The sequence below is a fragment of the Kryptolebias marmoratus genome, linkage group LG20 (assembly GCF_001649575.2).
Source record: "Kryptolebias marmoratus isolate JLee-2015 linkage group LG20, ASM164957v2, whole genome shotgun sequence".
Lineage (NCBI taxonomy): Eukaryota > Metazoa > Chordata > Actinopteri > Cyprinodontiformes > Rivulidae > Kryptolebias > Kryptolebias marmoratus.
The window spans coordinates 12,564,693-12,583,141 of record NC_051449.1 but is presented as its reverse complement, the minus strand read 5'-3'; the positions used below and the strand labels follow the sequence as shown (position 1 = coordinate 12,583,141).

The window sequence follows — 18,449 nt, the reverse complement described above, 5'->3', positions numbered from 1 at the left end:
GCATGTTTACAATGACAATAAATGGGGCTTTAATCAAACGTAAAATATACACATTCTCATGTAAAGAACGCACTACAATCCTGATAAGCAATTGCACACAATTAAGATGTGTGAAAGGCAATGCAACCCAGCAGCTAAAACAAACAACATTATACATGCATGGCTAAACACATGAAAATCATATCTGTAGATGTTATGAGTAATCTAAAATGGATGAACTTTAGTAATCAGAATAAATTTCATGATGGAAATAGAGTATTTTACAAAGACATATCTAATATCTAATTTGTCCATCTGTATTAATATGCAGTATGGTGTGTACACAACAACAGCCAAATCCTTGGTCACAAATAGATGCACATAACATCCTAACATCTGAACACACACTCTTAAAACACAGCTTCTCTGGGCAGGACATATTGGATTAGGAGTGATTTTTTTTTATTTTTTATTCTTGGCTCTGTCTCAGAGGTGCTAGATTAAATGCCATTCCCACTTTACTACAGATGGCTCAAAAATAAATCATACTATCCATACACACTCAGAAAAGCACACAAACACAACACACCCTCACATATGTACGGTGTAGACACACACAGAGACATGCAGACAAGCACAAGTAAATACACAAAAATGCTCACAAGGGGTGATATATAGAATGTTGGCACACCCGAGCACTAAAGCACCTGTACGGTTCAGCGATTCTGCTCTTTGTATTTCAATCACTGAATCAATGGTTCTAAATTGATTGTAGCTGAGCAGGGGCCAGAGATGTTCCCCCTGGCTCGGTGCCCTGGCCCTCTATTGATTAGATCTGAGAGAGCCAATTGCTTTCACACTGGATTAAGGTGTTCTGGGGCAGCGAGCACAAAAAAAAAAAAAAAAAAAAAAAAGTCAAAGAGAAAGAATAAATTTAAGAGATGTACCTCTAAAGAACAGAGTTCAGATCAAGAACATTAGTAATTACTAACTAAACAACCCAATTCTATGCAGATGTTTGATCAGACCAACATATTTCCCAGATTTGTAAATCTAGTCGCACATGCATACTATTTCTAACAAAGCACAATTACTTGTAACATCTTCACATGCCTGCAAATGCACACAGATACACTTTTGTGCTGCAATCCTTCAGATTAGGGGGCACCGACACTGATCAAAGGTGTAATCTAATTCAAGCCTGGAGCTAAGAAGCCCAGGGCAACAGTATTACACTTCAAACAAGTCTTACACACTGTCACCTAGAGGAATCAAACTAAACTTTACTCTAAACCAACATCACAGAATCTTTCCTGTTTTGTCTCCCAAATTTAGATTCAGCCACCACTTTGTGACATTTTGATTCCACTGGGGGCAGTGTCAAGCAGAAAATATTTTCAACATCCCACCATTCTTCATCTTCACACAAAATGAGCAGCTCCTCACAGAGATTTTACGTATGTACAAAAATAGAAAGGAAGCGGCTTGGTCCAGAAAGGGCTGCCCCCCTTAGCCAAAGATGAGGCCCTTTGTATGGCCAACTTCCCCACTCCTAAATTGCTTCAACAATGAAGGGGCATCCAATTCAGATTAGGAGCTTATGAAAATGGAAAAAAACTCTGCTGAGATGGGGACCAGTGCAGCTTACGTAGATCCAGGTCACAAGATCCCGGAAAAACTCCCCTCAGTCTGAGTGCTTCTTGGGGAGCAGAAGCCCCATTCATCCGGCATTAGGGGTGTAAAAGCCTCACACTGACTCTGCAAGTCAGGCAAGCTCAGTATGCATTTGGCTAATACCTCTATTGTCACACTCCTTATGTGTCTGCTCTTCCAGCACAATGTGAAAGAATAGGGCCGAAGAAGATACAGAATTAAAAAGACAAAGTAGATGAGATAGAAAGGCAAGACAAGGGCAGAGGGAAATAGGATTTACTGGCCTGTTCATGCTGGAATGGATGTGGAGCACATGCATATACACAAAAAGAGACACACACATAATGTGTTGCTTGCACACACATTGACATACTTGTGTGTGTCCTGTTTACGGGAGTCTGAAATAAAACTTGGCTAACTCAAACTAAATAACCCGGCTATAATGCCAGGACACATTCTGATAGATCAATTATTAGGGTCAGCACTCTAAAAGTTGATAGAGAAAGGAAAACAATAAGTTAGATAAGGTGAAAGATGAAGAACGAGATATTGTGAAACTGATCAAGTGTACAAGCATGTGTTCCTTTGTGTCCCTATCACTCTGCTTGGTTCATTCCCCAAAGGGTCTTATTATACTTCGTACTGGCTTCAACACAAAAGCAGAGTCTTTCTATCTCAGTCTATCCAGCTCCCCAGGAGAACATTCCAGACACAGCAAATCCATTTGTTTGTCAGCTATAGCTGGACTAATCAGATATCATTCTCTCTCTGAAGCCTACCACTGTGCAGATCGGACCAGTGTGTAAGTCATGCTGGCCCAGCACTAAGATGAAATCTTTGGTCTTTCAGATGATCTTTAAAATTGTAAAATCTCTGCACAGACCTTAAAATAAAGTAGTGTTAGAGATTACATTTTAAAAGGATATTTTGACTAATCTGCCACATTTTTAAAACAACATGCATGTGGCAATACTATATGTATCCACATCAAGCAGTCTGAAGACTTCTCACCATCAGGACTTGCTCAGATGACGTCTGAGGTTTCCCCTAGTGTCAGGCTCCATGATGATGGCAGTCTTTTTAGCTGTGTGGGTTGCAGGATGGGGCACTTGTGGCTCATTATATTTTGCTCTGCAGATGCTCGATTAAATTGGGATATTGCAAGTTTTGAACATGGATCAAAATCTTGGGCTAGCTGTAGTGTTCCTCTAGATTTTTTTTTAAAATCTGGGTTCATCCAGTTGTGGTTGGCAGGACATTTTAATTCTCCATACAGTGCATCTGTCAAGTAAATTTGTAGTACACCAAAAAAACTAAAAATAAGTAAATAAATAAATGAATGTAGCAAAAATACACTATTTTTTTATGAAGATGATGCTGGTGCTGCTATATTAGAATTGAATATATTGTAGATTGTGATTTTTTTTTTCATCTGAAATGAATAACAAAGAAAACATCCAGTTGCTCACTTAGTTCATTTAAGTCATGCTATTTTAGGTTTCTAGAAGAATTACCCTTTTATGTGAAAAAAATCAAGTGACATACACACTTGGTTGAAAAGGGGATTTTGTTGCATATCATCTGCAACATTCCATTTGTGCCACATATACACATGACTGCAATGTTATTGTTTCAAAACACTACTTCTGCAAAGTATCCTTCCCCCACTAAACAGCTCAAGCTCACAGCTAGTTGCAAGCTTCCTCTAGAAGGCCCCTTGAATTAGCTGAAGATCATAATGTACCAACAGCAAAATATGCCTGACAGTCAGTCTGCTCCTAAGACAACCAAACTGTTTTTAAAAACATATGTAATATAAGAATTGCAAGACAATAAAGATGAAAAGCAATGCAATATTTAAATTTCAACTATGCTTACAATTAAATTCTTTAAAAAATTAGACTAGTGAATGCAGAAGACACTGTACTGATAAACAAGCTCTTGTGAAAGTAAAATAAAATAATATAACTGTAAAGCCATCATGTTATGCCCTATTGGAATTTTGTTAAATATTCGTTCAGCAACTGCAAACTGTATGCTGCGATCAGCCTGCTAAGAATATGCTATTTAGCTTAATTCATAGCATATTTGTAGTCAATTTTGGAGCATTAAAGCTCAAGCTGTAAATGAATTGAGCTACAGCAATATTTCTTTGGTATGAAGTGAGTCAGCAGATGATGATCAGTCTGTTCATAGCTTCTTTGTGTTGCTCAACTTGAAAATAGACATTTCTTCTGGTTTCCTCAGAACCACATGCTTCAACACCGAAAAGTACAGGCTCTGTTAACCTTCAATGAAAACATGTTATTAACCATGCACAATGACACAGTACAATGCAGATTATGGGAGGTGTCTAATTTCTGGGTAATTGTATATACTGAAGGCTTTGAGGTTGTGTTTCAAATGACCTTTTTAGTTATAGGGAGCTGAGACGGTTTAGGATAATGCATGGTGTCATAGCCTAAATTATACAGACTTAATTTTCCACGTATGTTAAATTAGGGACACTTAGGGAGCAGTTACAGAGGAAGTGTAATGTAGTTTGCTCCAACTGCACAGAGATTACAGCAAACATGATTAGGTTATGAAATTGGAAACACAAAGTTCAGCCAGAGGTGATGGAAACTGGGTGTATGGGGTGCATGTGCACATGGACATGTTAAATGAAGGCTTACTACAGAAAAGAACAAAGATCCAGCAGGTTTTGACCTGAGGTGTAGTGACTAAGTCTGAATTGATTTCAAGCAGTCGAGACACACAGAATAAACACAAAAAATGAGTGAACTTATGATTTCAAGAATTTGCTCATTCTACAAGCCAAGAAATACATGTTCTCTCTCCAGTAACAAATATTTTAACAGAACAGAAACTGCAAATTCACAACATAAACTAATAAATTTAATACATATTAATATTAAAAGATATATTTAACCTAATTTAGATTTTTTTTGTGTTAATTATGAGTTATCCTTCTCTTTGCACAATATTTAAGTTATTAGTGAATTTACTGCTGCAATTCCAACAAAACAGAAAAAATAAAATAAAACTTTGTTGTCCTTGCACTAGTTGGCACTTAGAGAACCTTACAGTAACATCTCTATTCCTAAAGGCATGACCATACTCTGTTGTCAACAGCTTCAATTTAAAATAGAATAAACTTCACAGACAGAGGGACGAGAGAAAGAGAAATTAAATAAATCAAACCAATAGATTTCTTCCTCATCTGTCTCAAAAGATAAGAAATTAAAGCATGTCTTTATTATTTCATAAATAAGTGAAAACTGCCCCTTAAATAGGCTTTGGAAACAAATCAAATTTGAACTTTGTATTCTCTGATTCCTACCACATTCCTCTTGATTGCCTTGTTGTCTAGCTGTCACTGCAGGAGCAATAAACAGACATATATTAGGCCTTCTATAATTGCAATTCAATTCTAATTAAATTGCCAGTCCACAAGTTGCACAAAATAACCTTGACTAATACACATCTCTTGCAGCCCTCCAAGAAGGGATGGAGCAATTTTCTAGAATTGAAATGTGTCCCTCAGCTGTCAAACTGAGCCAACATAACTGTTTTATTAGCAGGACAGAGCATATTGATGGACACTGACAGGAGAGGCAGAATAAACAAATAAGGAGCAACAAAGTGGGGTGACGTTTGCACTTTCTAAACAAGGGGCCACTTTGTGGAGAGGCTCACCATGTTGCCTCATTACTGCCTGCTGGAGCTCATTCCAGATGGGTAGAAGAAAGAACAAAGAAGGGGTTAAGTGTAAAAGAGAAGCAACTGGAGAGATAAGACAATTTTGTGATTACTGTTCGAATTGACATGCAACTTTGGGAAAGTTTTAAAGACGACAATTTAAAGGAGATTTCCTAAAAATATTTCAAAAATGTTAAATGTGGGCACATTGTTTAAAAAAATACACAGTGAAACAAAACAAAAAACATCAAATGAGCAGTTTGATAGATAGGGGTCAAGTCTGGTGCGGGAGGTGAAGGGGAACCCCTCTCAGCAACGAGCTTTTGTTTTGTTCCAGCAGAGGTTGACATAGGCAAATTGTTCGGAGCCCCAGCCATCTGGTGAACGTTTGGAGTCCTTTTGTCCTCCTGTGTCGTGACCCATCTCTGACTGGCCTCAGAACTCACCCCCTTCATCACTGAGCGGGAATGGAACAGGGGTGCCAAAGAGCAGAGCAGAAGGAGTAAGTCTGAAGTACGGGCAGAGGACTGAGTGGGGTTTGGTGAGACATATTGGAGGAGATGTGATAGGTCAAAGTGGCATCTTCTGAAAAAGTTATAGTGCAGTGACTGAGGGAGAAATGACAAGAAAATACTCAGAAAAATATACAGCCTGAGGGAGACTAAAGGTTTGAGAACTAGATAAAAAAAAAAGCTGAAAAGAAATGCACAGAAAAAAAGAGAGAGGGGAAAAAAATAATAATAGAAGTAGGACTATGTGTTCCTCCTCAGGGAATAAGAAAGAACAGCTCCGTTTGTGGTAGGTATGTCCATTATGTGTGAACAAAATCTCTAGATTCCCTTCGCATGATTAGAGACGGACTGTTGTTGCAGCTAGAGCAGTGCATCTGTGTTTGGGGTCATTAGAAACACTCTCTTTGGGCCTTAGATTCAAAGAGTTTTTGTTTGGGTCATGCTCTTTCACCACTGCTCTCTGCCACCCTGCTATTCAGCCCATTGAGAACCATGGAAACAAGAAGTCTTTCACCCTCTTCTTTCGTCTAGCTTCTCTCTGTCTCTCCCTTTTACTACCCCATTTTGTCCTCATCACATTGGTCCTCACTGCCATAAGACTAATAGGAACAGGAAGAGTCAGATGCTTACTTAATTGGGCTTCAAGGTGACTTAGTGGATGTTAGTGTGTGCATTTTATTGTGTAATGGTGAGTGCACATGGATGCCTCTCTGCAAATGAAGTAAACTCTGTGGAACAAAAGTAGACAAGGCTAAATGAGCTGGAATTAGTTCTAATAGGTTACGGGGTCTTTGTGGGTCCTATCTGTCAGATCCTTTACACTCTGATGAGATATACAAAGAAGTAATAAAAACCCCACTAGAGCAGAAAAACTGTACAAAAACAGAAGAAAAGTTTTTCCTTCTAAATCCAAACTTTAAAGCTTTGAATACAAAACGAGTTGCTGAGAAGATTCAGCTCTTACTTGTGTTTCTTGGATTTAGAAGCATTAGTATCTATTTTTTTTCAGTTGGATTCTCCCCTAGAAAGACAAAAAAACAGCCAGCTGATGCTCATGACAGGGAAGCTCATAGGAGTATATGTAAAATTTTATATGGTTTTAGGCTAGGGTTAATAATGTGATAAAGGTCCAAGGGTCACTGCATTTTAAAAATGCACACCTTAAGAAACTAAAGTGTGTGTGTGTGTGCGTACGTGCGTACGTGTGCATGTGTGCAACATGATGGCAGCCATTAGACAGGAGTAAGGCATTCATGATGAATCGGCACTTAGTCCAGGGAAACGCACTTGCTCAATGGGCTGTGAATCTCCTACTGCCACTGTCAGCCTGCAGAATGTTAAATAAAGTTATTTGAATATTTGTAATATTAATGTGCCAGCATGTCAAAAGCCCGCTGGAGTCGAACGGTGTGAGAAAATATGAGAAGATTCACATTGCTTCGTGGGTCTATAGGACTGCTTGGGTGAGGAATTATGTAAATACCTAACTATATAAATACATAATCATGGATATAGGACTGGATGGATAGATGAATGAAGGGAAGGAGGCATGCAGTAAAACAATAAAAAAAATGTTAATAGATTTGTTCCTAGATGATATCACAGGCAATTATATTATTAAACATTTGTATAATTAAAATTTCCCAAAACAATCAGGAAAAATAATACTCTTTACATTTTAAACTCCTCTACTATCAACAGAGCTTTCAAATCCAAATAGGAGAGCGAGGCAGGGAATTCAGAATTGCTATGTGTTTTGCATAGAAATGGCCCACTGGTTTAAACAGAGAAAGAAAACATCAAACTTTAATAATGGGAAAGCAGTTAAAAGACCTAAACAAAATGTAGTCAGGAGCCTTATAAAAGTCTCCCATCTTTATATACTGCAGCCAGGCATTTATAAATTAAAAGAAAGTTAGTTTCCTGCAGGGAGAAGGGGGTTAACACCACAGTAAAGAAGACGAACCCTAACATTCTGAATTGCTTTTCATTGTCTATCAATTAGGGATGCTTAGTGTGAAGCAATTTGTATCACATTAGTCACTTTTGAGATTTTAAACGTCAGAATAATTAGCTTAACAGGGAGTTTTAATTACTTCTTATATTAAAAATCTAAAGATTATTAAAATGATCAATGGTTACATCAGCAGAAGATGAAAAGCAAACATAATCAAGGTGATTCCATCAATCACTCAGCTAGACCCCACGACAACAGTTACGAGATGGTTCAATAAAAGCATCACATCAGTGTCTCCCAGGTACTTCAGTTGAACAGGACACACACACATACACAAGACAAGCTTTGCTTTGGCGAAGGTGGCGGGGTGCTGTTTTGAGTGTCTCTGCTCGATTTACCAGAGAGGTGATAAAATATTTAGCAGATTGCTTACATAGCCGAGAGGGAGAGAGAGAGAGAGGCAGAAAGAGAAGGGGATACGCAAATGGCTCGTGTGGGAGCTGGGGAGCTGGTAATGAGGATGGCATGCTGGTATCATTGTTGCAGTGTATAACATCTCTACATGGCTTATCTGCCTATTTTACAGCAGACTTCACAGATACACATAATGCAACCTCTCAGTAATTAAAACATGCACATTAAAAAAGTGCAATCAGGTGCTGAGAGTTTGTTACACACAAACATACTCTGGACCTTAATATTATAATGTTAGATACCATAAATATTTAGAAGAAACAAAACACAACTAATCTGGGATTCTGCAACAGTAGTGCCATGCTTGTGTAAGTTTAACTGACAAATTCTGACAAACTTAATAAAATATGATGTTGCTTTTCTCTGGTTTGCCTTCAGCAGTCAGAATCATCCTACATAGAATTGGTAAAGTAAAAATAAAATCTACCTTGTGTATTTGTTTGAAGTATATTAATAGTGTCGATTCCAGTAAAAGTAGTATCTTACTGAGCTGCTGGCAACAGGACTTTTGAGAAAGTCTCCAAAGTGTTTCAAAATGTTTATGTTGATTCTCAATTTTCTCACAAGTTATAAATAGTTGCAAAAGTGTTGCATGCGTATCAAACCCTTCTTAAAGCATTTCTAGCTCCCTTCTCATCTTAGTTTCTGTAATTCTACAGCGCTACGGCTGAATATTGACACCTGCGCCAGAGCTGTCCTTGTGACAGACAGCATCCAAGGGTACAGCCCTGACTGTCCAGGTATAAAAGTCACACCAATGATATATAATTTTGAAAAAGAAAAAAGAAAAAAGGTCAAAATCTGACCATTTTCTTGCAATTTTGATTCCCCAGCTATTCTCCAACAGTCACTGTCTAGTGAGATATGACCATGACTGAATGATATAAGAAAATTGTAATGTTTTTTCTTGCATCAAAATTAAATCAATTTTTGTCTCAAAATATCCCAAAACACCAAAGTTGCTAACATTTTCTATATCCAGTCTCATTAACTCTCATTCAATATTTTCTCAAAACATTAACATTTCAAAGAAGTGGCCAGAGAAATAAATACACAAAAAAGGCTTTAACACATGCGTAGTGGATATTTTCTTTTTTGTCTGCTTCACTCATTTTTACATGCATTTCCAAACTTTAAATTTAGAAAAATACATTTCTCAAGCGTACTGCCCACTTCATGTGTGACAAAGGAAGGTATAAAAAGAATGAATATTAAATAGTAATTTTCTCATCCGAAGCAAGCATAGACTACATCACTTTGTCATGTTGTAATTTACTCTGATATTGTCCTCAAACTGTCAATGTCCTGACAAATGAGACATTTCATTTTAGCTTGATTTACAGTTTACTTTGAACCTGACTAAACCAGCTATCTTAAATCATCAGTTTATGGTGCACGTTTATGTTACAGAAAAATTCTGTGAGCTTCAGGATTTTTTTTGGCTGTTAACAATTTATTTCAGCCCCATGTTTCCCTTCCAACGTTGCCATCCATGTGATATTCAACTATATGGCTGTCTGCATGTGACTACAGTATTTTTATCAGTGTGTCAATTAGGAAAAAACAAACAGATTATATAAAGATTTTGTTCAGAACCGTGGTTATGTACTTATGTAAATATGCCTTTTTAATATGTATTGTATTGTATTGTATTGTTCTATACTACCTGAGAGATACTACCAGCCAGTGATTTTTACACACTTGGCCATTAAATATGATTCTACTTCTTATTATATACTTCAGAATAAATGTAAATCATTCATGGAACAAGAGCTTCTCTTTCTCATTCATCACTTCATATCATATGACTTGAGCTGTGTAGATCATGCTACTAACGCTACTAGTATTTTATACAAAAGTTTTGAATAGAAGGATGAATAGAAGGGCATGTTCTTCTTTTGTTTAAAAGAAGTTTAGACTCATTATTTTACCAATAACTTCCAAGCCAGTGCAGTAAATACTTACAGTATATTGTCCCAGCATCTTATAATTAATGCAATCAATGGGTCAATGCCGTTCTTAGGTGTTTTTTGGAAGTTGTTGGAAGTTGTTTTTTAAGTAAAATATACTTCACTTTTGAAAAAAAAGAGTACTATATGATAAACATATAGACTATCAAACAAACATATTGTTTATGACTGGTCGAGACAGAAACTATTTATTTTCATTCTATTTATTTATTTAACCACTGAGCTGTTAAGAACTACAGCAACTTTCTTTTATTCTAAGCAATACCTATTCTTCACTTTGTCCTCAATAAGAGAAATTAATTCATCTTAAAACTGCATGCTCTTGTTTTTTTCTGTTTTGTTTCTTTGTTTGTTCTATTGTTGCTCTTGTTTTTTTCTTAATTTATCTTTAGTAAGCAATTATAGAAAATGTAACAATTAATGGCCATTGGTAAGTCCATGTTATTGCACCAGCCAGCAACTGATTGCTGTTTGTAGTACCCGGCTTTTACAAGCAATTTTTGGTTAGATTTTTCTGTTTTAATAATGGTTTACAGGTCCATAAAAAAGGCTGCAATGGAAATAAAGAGACGAGATTGCTGTTATTGGATATAAATCTCAGTGGAAATGAGAAAGGACTGGAGTCCATGCAAGTCTCCAGAGAATAAGATGCTTATGTTTAAAAAATAGCTGGATCATCAAGTTCTCTTGTTGATCTTGCTGTTTTTTTATTTCTTTGTAGAAACCTTTCACAAGTAGGTTAATGTGTCTGCATGAAAATTAAAGTCAGCCTACACAATTTTTCATAGGTTTATAATATTGACCTACTCTCCGATAACTACCTCTCTCCACACACTATGCATATTGGGTAATACTAAATTGAAATATGTAATCAGAAACAAATTTAAAATGTTAGTCAGTTTTAGTAAAAGACTGTGAGTATTTGTTTCTGCATGAGTTTGAAGCGGTGTTTTGATTAGGGAACCAAGTAATGCGAGAAGGATACCATGGACACAGTCACACACAGTGTGCTTTGTAGATATGTGGCATGCTTATATCTGTTTATTGATCAGAGCAGATGGGCGTCAATCAATCTTATCTGAGCTCCACATACTCTCCAACTAAGCTCCTGAGGCAGACCAACCAATACAGCCCCATACTGAGAGCCCCAAGCCACTCATATTATCGCTAGACACCTTGAGCAAATTTTCAGTTGGAACGTGTGTGCTTGTGAGTGCATCAAAATAACAAGGTGCAGAGCCTGGGGGTGCATTAGAGGACATACATAAAAAGAGAGACAAAGTGGAAGCTTGAACCAAAAACGCCATATTAATCTTCACTTTAGATTCTGGTTATTATCTGTTCCTTAGAACTAAGCCTTCACACATCATACTGAACCAGAGTCAAACCTCTCGCCATTTGTGATGCAGGTTGCACAAAAGACTGGCATTTGCTTCAGGAATCAGTGCTAATGTGCTATTTAGAATTCTGATGGAAGACATGATCAAGAAAAAAGTATGGCACATCATGCTAAAAAAATGCACATAATACAATGACATTATCTTTTTTAAGAATGTGGAAAATGAGTGATCTAAGACACACTGATGCCGCTTCATATGCAAGTCTAAAATATCAGAAATTCATATCAGATATCTAAGTTGAATCAAATCCCTCCAATATAAATGTGCATTATTTAGTAAGAGTGAGAAGATTGAAAAGCAAATAATGGGTAACTACAAAGCAGAGCAGAAATACTCACATAGAAACTATACCATGTTTGTAATAAATGAATTAAGTTTATTTCTTACCACGACAGACGTTGCCATTGTCAGGTTCAAACCCAGCCTTGCAAGTGCAGCTACCAATAGGAACCATCCATTCTCCATCTCCATTACAGTAGAGCTTTATAGGGACATCTACTTCCTCTGAGTTTGGGATGCAGATCCCTCTGGCAATGACCAAGGAGGTGCTTTCAGCCCCCGTCATGGTCTCTGGAAAGTTTGCAAAGTTTTGGACCACACTTGGACACTTCTTATAGAACACCCTGACTGACAGAAGAGACATGCAGGCACCATAGTCCTGAAAGGCTAGGTAGAAGCCATTTTTGGAAAGTGGGCCGAAACTGCGCACCTCTGTGTTGACCTTCATCAGGCGTCCACCAAAGTCTACCTGTGAAAAGCTTTCATCTGCAGCAATGGTGTCCACTTTGAGGTAAGGGGCCTCCATCCAGAAGGCTGAACCTTTGGTGGCAATGACAGCATCAGTTTCATAGTAATACAGATTAAATGTCTCTTTGCAGGAGCCAGGGACATTTGGTATTGAGCTGCAGTCACGCACAGTGAATCGTATCTCCACATAGATGCGCTGTGCTCCACGGCGGTCAATAAAGGTGGTGAGGAGCCAGTTGTTTTGACTAGGCTCGAAGACATTGCACACTTGGTAGGTCCTGATGGTGTTGAGGTTTTCATCGTAGCCACTCACTTCCTCCCACTACAGAAAAATAAAGAGATAGAGAAAAAAGGAGTGTGAACAGTTGATTAGTAATCATTTATGATGAGGCTCTGGTGCTTTTTTTTAATTTTATTTTTTATAGAGACTGTTAATATTGGCTAAGCCACAGAGAGTTGTACACATATCACTATCTTCCCTGAGGCACTAAATATGAGTCTACTTCCTGGATTAGCAAAAAGACATTAGCCTGTTGAGCTACGAGGCTTATTCATCCTTCGAGAATACACATGTCCTTCTTTCTTGAAAGAATAAACAACTGACTAACTGCAGTAACAGCAAAACACCACTTTATCTTCTGGTCGAGAAATGCTCTCCATTGTAGTAAGTGTATTCCCACTGCATAAGCAATAACTGAGTAATTACTGTGGCTGAAATACTATTTGCTATCTACGCTATGTCTTGCTGGGCACTGAGTTGATACATTTGAAATATGGTGTGTAACGAATTTTAGATTATGCTCTAGTGAATTACAATTAGACAGACACAGACTACATGGCAGCCAAGAGCCCATCTGATGGAGAGGCACTTGTGTGCAGACTGAACTGAAACACGCTGCAGGCCATTTCTTGCAGGTGTGACCCAGAAAGTGAGTTGGATGAGCATCAGAAGGCCCTTGGGGAATTAACTCAGTGCACCAAATCATGATGAAAATGTGCCATTAACATTTGGCTTGAATCACTGAGTGTTGTGGGGAGAAACCACAATAAAAAGAAGCTTATACTAAAAGCTTGCATTTAGAAAACTTTTGAATAATTGTCTTCCTGTACAAAAGTTGGTTATGTTAGACATGCTCTAGACAGACAGGTTTTATAACTAGGCTTTCATTCTTTAACGTAAACAGGCAGGATACACCAAGAAATATACTACAAGGTTCACATAAGACCACAATGGCTTGAATTATACATTTTGGAACATAAAAGAGATTCTGAAACTTTTTTTCAGGTCACTTCTATGTTTCAAAGTAACACTATTATTTATACTCCAATTAAATGCAACAGCTTGGTTAGGATATTTGTTTCCCCAAGTGCTTTAGCACCAATGATCTATACAGCTGTAGACGAGGAGAAGTTAATGAGACCTATATTAAAAAGAGTGGGCCTCCAGTCAGTTCATGTTTCTTGTGTGCTGTATCTCCTGGTGCTTCCTCCTTCCTCTGACCTTTAAAGCCCCACCTGCTCAATCAGGTTGAATAGAGTGGGGGAGAAATATTGGCATTCCCCACATAGCCCCAAGAACCACTCAAGCCATGCTAAAGATTCAAAAGTCTTGTCTGATAAGTCCATAAAACGACGCAAGGCAGAGAAACTGGAAAAATGTAAGCCATCAAATTTAAATGTAGATGATAAACCTAGGAGGTGTAAGAAACATATGGAGAGAAACAAGCACGTTTGGGTGGAGTGAGGATATGTAGAGGGTGGAGGGGGAAGATACATGATGAACATTGGAACTGCTGACATGATAAATGAGTTTACAAAAATCTGAGGTGCAAATTAAAGTCTTTTTTTCCACTGCTGCTGCCTCTGTGCCCACTTCACTCCACTCTTCTCCCCCTCTTCCCTCATCCCCTTCCGCTCCCCTCTCCCATCTCTGCTCTGTAATGACCATTCATCAGCATTACAGGAACCTGTCCCTTTCAGCACTGCCTGTTCATTAATACAGCCAGCCCTAGGCTCCTCTGCACCCGTCTGCTCTGGTCTAGGAGGGGGTCCTCACCGCCTCTCGTCTAGCCAAATGACCACCATCTTTCACACCAGAGAGGGGCCTGAGGCATCTCCGATAATGCCCATCTAGAATCTGTCCGGAAATTCATTGGCTCTCATAATAATGAACCACCTTTTTTCCCTTCTCAGTAGATATTCAGTGTCACCATTGTGTCACAGACAAATAAAACTATTACAGGTGCATTGATTACATAACAGAAATCTGACTGTGACATGGTTTTGTCTTATCCGTCCAGTGTTTTGCATTCATATACTGCTTACACCTGTGTGCCCGGAGAAAGCAGTGTTTGCAATTTGATACTTTAGTGACAACATATTGATTTGCTAGTTCTTGTTTTACTGCCGAGAGCTTGAGTCTACGTGCCACATTTCTGCTTGTGTAGGTCTGAACCATTTGATTATTGTGGGTATTGACAATTTTCTATGTTCTTTAGCATATTTGTCATTTTTTTTCCATCACTAAAACTAATAACACACTTGTATTTAGAAAATAAGGACAGCCATCACAATGTAGGGAACATATCCTTTTTCCATCAATACATTTGTATTTTCTTACTTTATTTCTAGTACTTTTACATTATTTAAACCAAATGTATTTCTATGACATCTCCCTGACCTGGGAAGAGAGAAGGCATCGTCACCCGTCACCTTTATGATAATGGAATTCTCTGTTTCCTCGCATTTATTCCCTGTTTAATAATTTGTGCATTGATCTGGGCAAGGCCATCACTGAGTATATTTAGTCCATGCATTAAGAGCCCAAGCACACATGTATGTGCTCACTGCTTGAAAACATTTTTGCTCATATGGATCCTAAACACTAGTTTATAAACCAGCTGGTTTGTATCAATGATATCAACTCAAGATATTGAAGAAGAGAGATGATGATATCCTTACAGCAGTCAGCTAAAACTAAACAGACCGCAAGAGAACGTGGGTAAGAAAATAATAAATTAAATTGAAATATGATAGTTAGAAACTCTTTTTATTTTGTGTTTGTATTTGTTTTTGCAGATGAACACCTGACAAACATTGAAAGGCCTCTTTACACAACACTCATTTGTGAGCCCAACCAAAAGTGCTTACTGGCATCACTCTAATGGCTCTGCTTTTACCAGATGTGTGGGAGACACTTTTTTCCCTGCCCCTGATTGTCAAATGTGGCCATTGTGCGTGTCCTTATAGCTGGTCTCTTTTTTAAGCAAGTAAGTAGCGAGGAGTCAGAGGACCCATGGATTCACAGAGCACTTAATGTTGTGTTAATGACCAGTCACAGCTAGCTGAGCTGCAGAAGAGAGGGTGAAGCAAAGGAAGAGACAGAGTGATGAATAAAAGAAAGATCTGAGTTGATATATTCAGGCTTGTGTTACCCTTCCCACAGCCTTAGTTCACTGCCATCAAGCCACTCTGCCCTCATAAAGACCATCCATCACAATGATCTCCTGCCATTGCCCTCGAAGACTAAAATAACACAGAGCAGCTCAGATTGCCAAGGCCTAGCTTTGAAGGAGTGCAGCATCCAACACAGAGCTGGAGACTAGCAGGATACCAATCACAGCTGCGAGGACTGACCACTCGGAACAAGGATACAATACCCATCAAAAACAGGCTAATTGGGTTGGACCAATGAATCATTTTAGGACGACTTGTTAGTAGAGGGACATATAATTCCTTTTAGAAATTAGTCACTGTAGCTCACACAAAGTTAGCTCAGATCTTTATGCTGTTTATCTCTGTCCCTAATTTCATTCTAACAGTATTCATTATGGCCTGTTTGTACACATTTTTAATACTAACCTTTTATAACTGGTTGAACACAACCCTCAAAAGTACTACAAGTTGTTAATAAAATAAAATAAACGGTAGGCAAAGACACTGTAAATAGACTACATTATTACCAATAAGCCATTGTATAAGGTCCTCTGCTAACCTCCACAGATGAATTTCCATCAATGACCCTTACTGGCTTTTTTGCTGCACAAAAAAAAAGAAAATCTGTGGCTTCCATTTAAAAATATAATTAATCATCAAGGTTCCTCAGAAGATACGGAAACAAAAGTGTTTAATAAGCGTCAGAATTTTATCCATGGAGTTCCATATTTTTTCTGATTGGTACCAGCCTAATTATTGCCAAAAGATGAGATTAATTGAGTATTACATCTTGAATTCTTACAGTCTTAGAAAGCTATCTTTAAATTTAAAACCAGACAAAACATTCTTTAGAAGTTGGTCTGTTTGGGGCCCAACTGCACAAAAAGAAAGACAAGGCTTGACAACTTTTACCTCATCATTCAAGCTCAGCTAATTCACTCGACAGGGACATCTGAATAGAGAAGCATCAACACAGCTGATCTTTAACCTCCAGTCTGCTATCTGAAGCTCAGCGGAGTTGCACTCCCAGACTGCTTTTCAAATCCATCACCGCCAGTTAATTTAACTACATGTTCAGGCAAACTGAATACAGATGGGTGATGAGCAGTTCAGAAAATTTCCACATTTAAAGAGCTTTAGCTTAGAAAAGGTTGAAAAATTCCTTTGCAAATTGGATGTGAGTGATTGGCAACTGTTTGTTAAATGACCTGTAGAAAAATACTCTGAAGATGTGGTTTTACAGAGAAGCAAAAAGGAAGCGAAGGTTTGATAAGAAGATGAATATGAACAAATAGAAACCATTGCACTTCCTTAAAATCCTCTCAATTTTGTTTGCTTAATCAGTGTTTCAGCTTATATATTTATGTAAAAAGTGATTCATTCGTCCCATCATTTATGAATGCTGATGAAATGATTCAACTTTAAAGTAATATATATATATATATATTACATCTTGCCCTGTTTGTTCCACGTGGGTGATTCCACTTTCACTCCATCTCAGGACCTCTACCAGAGGCCTGGGAGCTTGAGGGGTCTACACAGTATCTTAGCTGTTCCTAGGACTGCGCTCTTCTGGACAGAGATCTCTGATGTTGTTCCTGGGATCTGTTGGAGACACTCTTCCAGTTTGGGGGTCACAGCACCGAGTGCTCTGATAATCACTGGTACCACTAAGGCACAACTTGTCTATTTCCTCTTTTTCTTTTTTTATACTACTTAAAAAAATAAATAAATATATATATATATATACTGGATATTGGAGTCTTTGTTTGGCAGTTTCAAGTGCTTCAGGCATGGGCATCTGGTTGTACTTCTTGGGTACTGGTCTTTTTGTTGCAGTTGGCTCACTTCTCTCCTTGTTACCTTGATTTTACCATGGTGGGTATCGAATTTCATGGTTGCTCTTATAGCCAAGCATCTCCAGGAGTTGTACATCAGCTCATTGGTTTCCGTTATGGTGGTGGTGGGAATTGAGACTTTCGGATGGTACTTCATTCAGTCGTTGTAGTTGGCATCGGGGTCGTCTACTGCCCATCCGGGCTACGATTCTATCTCTCAGGTCAGTGGCTGTTTTGTTCAGCTTAGATGTTTCGTTCATTGGGGCTGAGTTGGAGTTAATTCCCCTCTAACCTGGCATCCTCGCTCCTCCCCCTTGCCATAGCATTTGTGTTGCACCTCGTCAATCTCAAGTTGTGATAGTAGTTGCCGCTTGTGGATATTGGAACATTGGGATGTCGAAGTAACTATTGTTCCAGCATTCTTTGCATATAACCTCTCTGACTAGGGTTACTTGAGTAGTAGCATTCCAACAGATCCATGTTTTCACCTCTCATCCATTTCCTCCATCTTGTTCCAGTAGCCCATTTTTCATCAGGGTGCTCTGGTTTTGGCCTTGTTTGCGACGTTTGATGTGATTCATATTTATCTCTCTCATGGTATGAGGTAGGCAGTAACTCAAAAGGATAGCTCAAGTTCACTGTTGTATCTTTGCCCCGGCCTGGATTTGATCCTGGGTGAAAGTCTGGTGACTTACCCATTGAGCTATCCAGACATATATATATATATAAAAAATTCCCTTCTCACCCTCCGCGGGTGGTCTTTGTTTCATCCTCTGAGCTCG

The 18,449-nt window shown here is 38.3% G+C and overlaps 1 protein-coding gene across 3 annotated transcripts in view; it reads right to left on the bottom strand.

Moving 5' to 3' along the window:
- Positions 1–18,449, bottom strand: part of LOC108245532 (ephrin type-B receptor 1-B) — a 164,173-nt gene that overhangs the window by 70,478 nt on the left and 75,246 nt on the right. For all 3 annotated transcript variants that reach the window (XM_017432532.3, XM_017432534.3, XM_017432533.3), the window contains exon 3: positions 12,035–12,716. In XM_017432532.3, coding sequence (XP_017288021.1) covers positions 12,035–12,716 — 682 coding nt within the window. The remainder of the gene's footprint in view (positions 1–12,034; positions 12,717–18,449) is intronic.